General features: G+C 40.4%; 1 protein-coding gene across 1 annotated transcript in view; it reads right to left on the bottom strand.

The window, feature by feature from the left end:
- ADAMTS7 (ADAM metallopeptidase with thrombospondin type 1 motif 7) overlaps window positions 1-10,019 on the bottom strand; it is a 58,344-nt gene that overhangs the window by 29,589 nt on the left and 18,736 nt on the right. Inside the window, exons 7-8 of the mRNA XM_007470031.1 lie at window positions 8,337-8,486; window positions 7,049-7,192 (exon numbers count right to left, since the gene is read on the bottom strand). Coding sequence (XP_007470093.1) covers window positions 7,049-7,192; window positions 8,337-8,486 — 294 coding nt within the window. The remainder of the gene's footprint in view (window positions 1-7,048; window positions 7,193-8,336; window positions 8,487-10,019) is intronic.

The raw sequence follows: 10,019 nt of genomic DNA, 5'->3' as shown, positions 1-10,019 counted from the left end.
AAAGAGTTAATTACAAAAGAACCCCCATAAGGCTATCAGCTTATTTCTCTACAGAAACGTTGCAGGCCAGAAGAGAGTGGCAAGATATATTCGAAATCCTGAAAGGGAAAAATCTGCAACCTAGCATACTCTACCCAGCAAAATTATCATTTTTAAAATTTTCAATTATCACAAGCAAAAACTAGAAGAATATAGCAATACTAAACCTATCATAAAGAAAATATTGAAAGGTCTTCTCTAAATAGAAAGAAGACTCCTAAGAAAGAGAAAATCACAATTGGAAAGTAAATCACTTAAATAAGTCAGTACATAGATTTAAAAAGAAATCAAAAAATTTCTGTGAAAGAGATGATAACCACAATTAACAATAAAAGGATGAACATGAAGATGTAAAAGAGGACATTAAAATCATAAAATGTGGGTGAGGAGAGTCAGAAAATGTAGGGTTTTTTTCCTAGAATGTGTTTGAGACTATATGACTACCAGTCTAAGACAAGTAGATATAGTAAGGGGATAACATACTTGAAGAACAGGGTGACCACAAATCAAAAACATACAACAGATTCACAAAAGCCAAAAAGAAGAGAACCAAAAAGAAGTATAATACAAAAGAAAATTATCAAACCACAAAAGGAAAAACAAAAAGCAAAAGAAAGGGACAAAGAAGAAATATAAAATCAATGGAAAAACAAGGTTTAAAATGGCAATAAATACATATCTGTCAATAATTACCTTAAATGTCAATGGACTAAATGCTCCAATCAAAAGACACAGAGCAGCAGACTGGATTATAAAACAAGAGCCTACAATATGCTGCCTACAAGAGACCCACTTTAGGGCAAAGGACACACATAGATTGAAAGTGAGGGAATGGACAAAGATATTCCTTCATGCAAAAGGAAATGTCAAGAAAGTAGGGGTCACAACACTCACATCAGACAAAATAGACTTTAGAACAAAGGCTATAAACAAGACACGGAAGCAACCTAAATGTCCATTGACAGATGAATGGATAAAGATGATGTGGTGTGTGTGTGTGTGTGTGTATATATATATATATATATACATATCTGAATCACTTTGCTGTACACCTGAACTAACACATTGTAAATCAACTATACTTCAGTAAAAAAATAAATTAAAAAAAAACAAAGGCTATAAAGATAAAGAAAGGACACTATATAATGATAAAAGGATTAATACAAGGAGGTGATATTACACTTGCCAACATATATGCACCCAATATAGGAGTATCCAAATACATAAAACAAATACTAACAGACATAAAGGAAGAAACTGATGGGAACACAAGAATACTAGGAGACCTTAACACCCCACTCACATCAATGGATAGATCTTCAAGATGGAAAATCAATAAGGCAACAGAGATTCTAAATGATACAATAGAACAGTTAGACTTAATTCATATTTTCAGGACATTACATCCAAAAAAAGCAGAATACACATTCTGTTCAAGTGCATATGGAACATTCTCTAGGACTGACCACATACTAGGGCACAAAACCATCCTCAAAAAATTTAAGAGTATAGAAATTATTTCAAGCATCTTTTCTGACCACAACAGCATAAAACTAGAAATCAACCACAGAAAAAGAAACAAGAAAAAACAATTACAAACGGCTTCCCTGGTGGCACAGTGGTTAAGAATACGCCTGCCAAAGCAGGGGACACGGGTTCGAGCCTTGCTCCAGGAAGATCCCACATGCTGCAGAGGAACTAAGCCCATGTGCCACAACTACTGAGCCTGCACTCTAGAGCCTGCAAGCCACAACTACTGAAGCCCACGTGCCTAGAGCCTGTGCTCCACAGCAAGAGAAGCCACTGCGATGACAAGCCCACGCAGCGCAACAAAGAGTAACCTCGGCTCACTGCAACAAGAGAAAGCCCAGTGCAGCAATGAAGACCCAACACAGCCAAAAATAAATAAACTAATTAATTTTTTAAAAGCACAATTACCGGGCTTCCCTGGTGGCGCAGCAGTTGAGAGTCCGCCTGCCGATGCAGGGGACACGGGGTCGTGCCCCGGTCCGGGAGGATCCCACATGCCGCAGAGCGGCTGGGCCCGTGAGCCATGGCCGCTGAGCCTGCGCGTCCGGAGCCTGTGCTCCACAATGGGAGAGGCCACAACAGCGAGAGGCCCGTGTACCGCAAAAAACAAACAAACAAAAAAAACCCACAATTACCTGGAGAATAAACATGTTACTAAAAGACCAATGGGTCAACAATGAAATCAAAGAAGAAATAAAAAAAATACCTTGAGGCAAATGACAATGAGAACACAACCATACAAAAATCTATGGGATGCAGCCAAAGCAATCCTTAGAGGGAAGTTCATAGCGATACAGGTCTCCTTTAAGAAACAAGAAAAATCTCAAATAAACAACTTAACCATCTAAAACAATTAGGAAAAGAAGAACAAACAAAATCTAAAGTCAACAGAAGGAAGGAAATAATAAAGATCAGAGAGGAAATAAATAAAACAGATTTAAAAAACAATAGAAAAAAATCAATAAAACCAAGATCTGGTTCTTTGAAAGGGTAAGCAAAATTGACAAACCTCTGGCCAGGCTCACCAAGAAGAAAAGAGAGAAGACCCAAATAAACAGAATAAGAAATGAAAAAGGAGAAATCACAACTGCTACTGCAGAGATATAAAAAAACCATGAGCGAATATGATGAACTATTATATGCCAACATATTTGACAACCTAGAAGAAATGGACAACTTTCTAGAAACATACAGCTCACCAAAACTAAATCAAGAAGAAATAGATAACTTGAACAGACCAATCACTAGAAGTGAAATAGCATCTGTAATCTGGAATAAAAAAAAAAAAAAAAAACCTCCGTACAAACAAAAGCCCAGGACCAGATGGTTTCATAGGCAAATTCTACCAAACACACAAAGAAGAACTTATACTGATCCTTCTCAAACTCTTCCAAAAGACTGAAGAGGAAGAAAAACTCCCAAAGACATTCTATGAAGCCACCATCATCCTGATACCAAAACCAGACAAACACACTACCAAAAAAGAAAGTTACAGGCCAGTATCTTTGATGAATATAGATGCAAAAATTCTCAAAAAAATATTAGCAAACCAAAACCAACAACACATAAAAAATGCCATACACCAGGACCAAGTTGGATTCAACCCAGGGTCACAATGATGTTTCAACATATGCAAATCAACCAATGTGATACACCACATCAACAAGAGACAAAAACCACATGATCATCTCAATAGATGCAGAAAAAGCATTTGATAAAATTCAATATCCACTCATGATTAAAAAAAAAAAACCCTTGCAAAAGTGGGTATAGAAGGAACATATCTCGACATAATAAAAGCTACTTATGACAAACCCACAGCCAATATAATACTCAATGGTGAAAAGGTGAAAGCCTTCCCACTAAAATCTGGAACAGGACAAGGATATCTACTCTCACCACTTCTATTCAATATAGTACTGGAAGTCCTAGCCACAGCAATCAGAAAAGAAAAATAAATAAAAGGTACTCAAATTCAGAGGGAAGAGGCAAATCTGTCATTATCTGCAGATGACATGATATTATATATAGAAAACCCAAAAGACTCCACACAAAAACTACTAGAACTGATAAATAAATTCAGCAAGGTAGCAGGGTACAAGACTAATACAGAAATTGGTTGCATTTCTTTACACTAACAATGAAATATCAAAAAGGGAATGTAAACAAACAATTCCTTTTAAAACCACATCAAAAAAATAAAATACTTAGGAATAAACCTCACCAAGGAGGTGAAAGACTTATATGGTGAAAACTACAAAACATTAGTAAAGGAAATTGAAGATGATTCAAAGAAATGGAAATACAGCCCATGCTCTTGGATGGGAAGAATATTGTTAAAATGGCCAGCCTAATACCCAAAGCAACCTACAGATTTAATGGGATACTTATCAAATTACCCATGACATTCTTCACAGAACTAGAACAAAAAATCCCAAAACTGATGTGGAACCATAAATGACCCAAAATTGCCAAAGCAATCCTGAGGAAAAAGAACAAAGCTGAAGGGACTTCCCTGGCAGTCTAGTGGTTAAGACTTCGCCTTCCAAAGCAGGGGGTGCGGGTGGGGAGCTAAGATCCCACATGCCTCACGGCCAAAAAACCAGAACATAAAACAGAAGCAATATTGTAACAAATTCAATGAAGACTTTAAAAATGGTCATCAAAAAAAAAAAAAAAAAAAGGAACAAAGCTGGAAGCATAACCCTCCCAGGCTCCAGACAATACTACAAAGCTACACTAATCAAAACAGCGTGGTATTGGCACAAAAACAGACATATGGATCAATGGAACAGAACAGAGAGCCCAGAAATAAACCCACACACCTAAGTTCAGTTCATCTTCAACAAAAAAGGCAAGAGTATACAATGGGGAAAAGACAGTCTCTTCAGCAAGTGTTGTTGGAAAAGTTGGACAGCCACATGCACATCAATGAAATTAGAACACACCTTCTCCCCATACACAAAAATAAACTCAAAATGGCTTAAATACTGAAATATAAGACATGACACCATAAAACTCCTAGAAGAGAACATAGGTAGAACATTCTCTGACATAAATTATACCAATGTTTTCTTAGATCAGTCTCCAAGGTAATAGAAATAAAAGCAAAAATAAACAAATAAATGAAATAATGCCATTTGTAGCAACATGGATGTACCTAGAGATTATTATACTAAGCAAAGTAAGTCAGGAAAAGAAAGACAAACACCATATGACACCACTTATATGTGGAATCTAAAATACAACACAAATGAACATATCTACAAAACAGAAACAAACTCACAGACATGGAGAACAGACTTGTGGTTGCCAAGGGGGAGGGGGCATGGGGAGGGAAAGACTGGGAGTTTGGGATTAGCAGATGCAAACTATTACATATAAAATGGATAAACAACAAGGTCCTATTGTATAGCACAGGGAACTATATTCAAAATCCTATGATAAACCATAAGGGAAAAGAATATGAAAAAGAATGTATATATATATATATATATATATATAATGGAATCACTTTGCTGTACAGCAGAAATGGACACACTTTAAATCAACTATACTTTAACAACATTAAAAAAAACAGTATGGTACTGGCACAAAAACAGACACACAGAGCAGTGGAACAGAATAGACAGCCTAGAAATAAACCCACACACTTATGGCCAATTAATCTACGACAAAGGAGGCAAGAATATACAATGGAGAAAAGACAGTCTCTTCAATAAGTGGTGCTGGGAAAACTGGACAGCTACATGTAAAAGAATGAAATTAGAACATTTTTCTCAAACCATATACAAAAACTAAAGTCAAAATGGATTAAGGACCTAAACATAATACCGTAAACCATAAAACTCCCAGAAGAAAACATAGGCAGAACACTCTTTGACATAAATTGTAGCAATATTTTTTGGATCCATCTCCTAAAGCAAAGGAAATAAAAATAAACAAATGGGACCTAATCAGACTTAAAAGCTTTTGCACAGTGAAGGAAACTATCAACAAAATGAAGAGACAACCTACTGAATGGGAGAAAATATTTGCAAGATATGACTGACAAGGAGTTAATATCCATAGTATTTAAACAGCTCATACAACTCAACATCAAAAAAAAATAACCAGATTAAAAAATGGGCCAAAGACCTGAACAGACATTTTTCCAAAGAAGACACACAGATGCCCAACAGGCACATGAAAAGATGCTGAACATCATTAAACATCAGAGAAATGCAAATCAAAACTATGAGATATCACCTCGCACCTGTCAGAATGTCTATCATCAAAAAGAACACAAATAACAAATGCTGCTACAGACATGGAGAAAAGAGAACCCTTGTACACTGTTGGTGGGAATGTAAATTGGTACAGACACTGTGGAAAACAGTATGGCTCAAAAAAAGAAAAGCAGAATTACCATGTGACCCAGAAATTCCACTCCTGGGTATATATGAGAAAAAAATGAAAACACTAATTTGAAAAGATACATGCAAACCAATGTTCACAGCAGCATTGTTTACAACAGCCAAGATACAGAAACAACCTAAGTGTCCATCAACAGATGAATGGATAGAGAAGATGCGGTATATATATATACAATGGAATACTACTCAGCCATAAAAAAGAATGAAATAATGACATTTGCAGCAACGTGGATGGACTTGAAGAATATAATGCTTAGAAAAATAGGTCAGACAAAGAAAGACAAATACTGTATGATATCACTCATATGTGGAATCTAAAAAATAAAACAAACTAGTGAATACAACAAGAAAGAATCGGACTCACAGATACAGAGAACAAACTAGTGGTTACCAGTGGGAAGAGGGAAGGGAGGAGGGGCAAGATAGGGACAGGGGATTAAGAAGTACAAACTACTATGTACAAATAAATAAACTACAAGGATATATTGCACAGCACAGGAAATATAGCCAATATTTTATAACTATAAATGGAATATAACTTTAAAAATTGTGAATCACTGTTGTACATCTGAAACTTATATAATACAGTACCATCAACTACACCTCAATTAAAAAAAGAAAACAACTTGTGCTAATCATTTAAATTTTTAAGTTTGTCTTTACTTAGAGCATTAACTAGCAAATAAAAATATAACATAGCAAATCAAGAGGACACGAGAGAAAGGAAAAGCTTTATATTTCAGTGCCTTTAAGGGCACTTGCTTCCCTGCTTTTCACTGGACCCTTCCAGTCACATGGCCAGCCCTGTACCTCCTCCAGCTTCCTTTCCTATTCGGCTTTGGCTCCTGTAGCATCACTTAATATCCTGCCGTTCCCTGAAAATTATCCCACACTGCTCATGTCCTCGTGCCTTCGCCCTTTGCCTCTTCTACCAGGAATACCACTCTCCTTCCTTCTATCCATCCGTGAACTCCTGCTTATCCTCCAAGGTGCTGTCTGCATCTCCCCGGTCACACCCTGACCTCAGGGGCTCAGACAAGGCCCAGGGCTCAGGGGGGACTTACTCAAGGAACCTGGTGATGTACTCGCGGCTGCAGCGGGACCAGGTGAGAGGCGCAGCGTCGTACAGGAGCTGTGGAGACATGATGAAAGGCCGTTTCCCAACGGGTTCACAGTCATTGCCGCTTCCGTCATGCTGAATGCCAAAACTGTGTAAGAGCACAGGCCCCAGGGGCGAGTGAGCTGGTGGGAAGCCACCAGGCCGCCCCTCCCTCAGAGGTCTGCAAGGTGCTGGGTCCTGGCTCCCAGGCCTGGCTCTGCCACCAAACCACTGTGTGGCCTGGGGAAAGTCATATCCCATCTCTGAGACTCACTTTCCTTAAGGTAAAACGTGGGTGTGCTAACTAGTGTCCCACAGGGCCCTCTGCCAGGTGCACCAGCCTGAGCCTGAACTAAGCACCAGGGACGCGGAGCAGCCCGGCTCCTGCAATGAGCTGGCCAACATCGGCAAGCCAAGTGGCATGCGTGGGGCCCAGTGTGGCCCCCGCAACCTCACTGGTGCCAAGAACAGTCTGACAGAGTTCCTGCCACCCATCAGGTCCTGTCCCAAGGCTGTGCAGTGGAGTTAGGGAGTCTGAGCTCCTGCACCACAGGAAAAGTCTCAAGATGATCCTTGGGAAAGACATGAGAAAAATTACCTTTGCTGAGCACTTACTATGTGCCAGGCACCATACTAAGCACTGTGAGAAACACTATCTCTCTCAGCACTCAGGGATGACCCAACACCTCGGACCAACAGAGCTCTCTGTGAGCCTGCCCTCATTGGCTCCCAGACATCTAAGACTGCCATATTCACAGCTAAACAGTCTGGGCACAGAGGGCCAAGGGTACGGGCCATGCCTAGGCATAACAGCCTCATGTGGAGGTGTCCAACAGAGGGAGCCTTGGACATCACTGAATCCAACCCCCTCAATCAAGAGGGAACACACAGAGGCCCAGAGAGGGCAGGGAACTTGCCTAGGGTCACAGAGCGATTAGGAACAGGGGGTTGGCAGGGACTAAGAGTAAGAAATGCAAAGCACTGAGGGAAACAGGGAGGGACAAAGGCCTGTGGTGACTTTCTGGCCCATCTCAACCCCACTTCAAATAAGATTCACCCCTCTCCTAACAGGGAAGCGGCCTGTATGTGGGGTGGGGACAGTGCCAGGGATAGCATGTGGCCAGGCTGGGCTCATTCCTCAAGGCAGGGCTCCCTTCCCTGGGATTGTGTGGGCCATCGGCTTGGCTGTCTGGTGCCCACAGGTTGGGAGGTGAGGTCGGGTTCTTAGTGTGGTAGTGGGGTTGGCAGGGTACCTGTGCCCGAGCTCGTGGGCCACGGTGAAGGCCAGGGGCAGGCCCGTGTCCTCATTGATGCTGCAGCTGCGGTGAGGCTGGCACATGCCCGCCACGTGGGACAGGCCCAGGGTCTCGCAGGGCTGGTTCATGGCAGCACACAGGTCCTTCCTGCACATGCAGAGAGAAGGGTCCCTCAGGCTGACTTGCCCAGAAGCCAGGCCCACCCAAGCTGACGGGGCTAGGGAGGGGCCCCTGCTGACCCTGAGGGAGGTTGGGAGGGAAAAGGATGCCCCTGCCATAGCTCCGAGACCAGTGCAGGAGCCATTTGAGAAGCAGATGCCCTCGTTCACCCAGGACACCTATCTGGGCCTGGGGAGTAGACCCATGCACAGACAATTTGGGTTACTACCCCAGCGAGGGTGCTGACAGAAGCTGCCGGAGCTCAGCAAAGGGAAATAACTCCACCTCAAGTTCAAAAACACTACCTCTCATAGAGGGAACTTTCCTCAACATAATAAAGGTCATATATGACAAGACTGCCCACTCTCACCACTCTTATTCAACATAGTTTTGGAAGTTTTAGCCACAGCAGCCAGAGAAGAAAAGGAAATAAAAGGAATCCAAATCGGAAAAGAAGAAGTAAAGCTGTCACTGTTTGCAGATGACATGATACTATACATAGAGAATCCTAAAGATGCCACCAGAAAACTACTAGAGCTAATCAATGAATTTGGTAAAGTAGCAGGATACAAAATTAATGCACAGAAATCTCTGGCATTCCTTACACTAATGATGAAAAATCTGAAAGTGAAATCAAGAAAACACTCCCATTTACCATTGCAACAAAAAGAATAAAATACCTAGGAATAAACCTACCTAAGGAGACAAAAGACCTGTATGCAGAAAATTATAAGACACTGATGAAAGAAATTAAAGATGATACAAATAGATGGAGAGATATACCATGTTCTTGGATTGGAAGAATCAACATTGTAAAAATGACTCTACTACCCAAAGCAATCTACAGATTCAATGCAATCCCTATCAAACTACCACTGGCATTTTTCACAGAACTAGAACAAAAAATTTCACAATTTGTATGGAAACACAAAAGACCCCGAATAGCCAAAGCAATCTTGAGAACGAAAAATGGAGCTGGAGGAATCAGGCTCCCTGACTTCAGACTATACTACAAAGCTACAGTAATCAAGACAGTATGGTACTGGCACAAAAACAGAAAGATAGATCAATGGAACAGGATAGAAAGCCCAGAGATAAACCCATGCACATATGGTCACCTTATCTTTGATAAAGGTGGCAGGAATATACAGTGGAGAAAGGACAGCCTCTTCAATAAGTGGTGCTGGGAAAACTGGACAGGTACATGTAAAAGTATGAGATTAGATCACTCCCTAACACCATACACAAAAATAAGCTCAAAATGGATTAAAGACCTAAATGTAAGGCCAGAAACTATCAAACTCTTAGAGGAAAACATAGGCAGAACACTCTATGACATAAATCACAGCAAGATCCTTCTTGACCCACCTCCTAGAGAAATGGAAATAAAAACAAAAATAAACAAATGGGACCTAATGAAACTTCAAAGCTTTTGCACAGCAAAGGAAACCATAAACAAGACCAAAAGACAACCCTCAGAATGGGAGAAAATATTTGCAAATGAAGCAACTGACAAAGGAT

The sequence above is a fragment of the Lipotes vexillifer genome, unplaced genomic scaffold (genome assembly GCF_000442215.2).
Source record: "Lipotes vexillifer unplaced genomic scaffold, Lipotes_vexillifer_v1.1 scaffold1484, whole genome shotgun sequence".
NCBI classification, from domain to species: Eukaryota; Metazoa; Chordata; class Mammalia; order Artiodactyla; family Lipotidae; genus Lipotes; species Lipotes vexillifer.
This window is presented reverse-complemented; position numbering and strand designations above follow the sequence as displayed.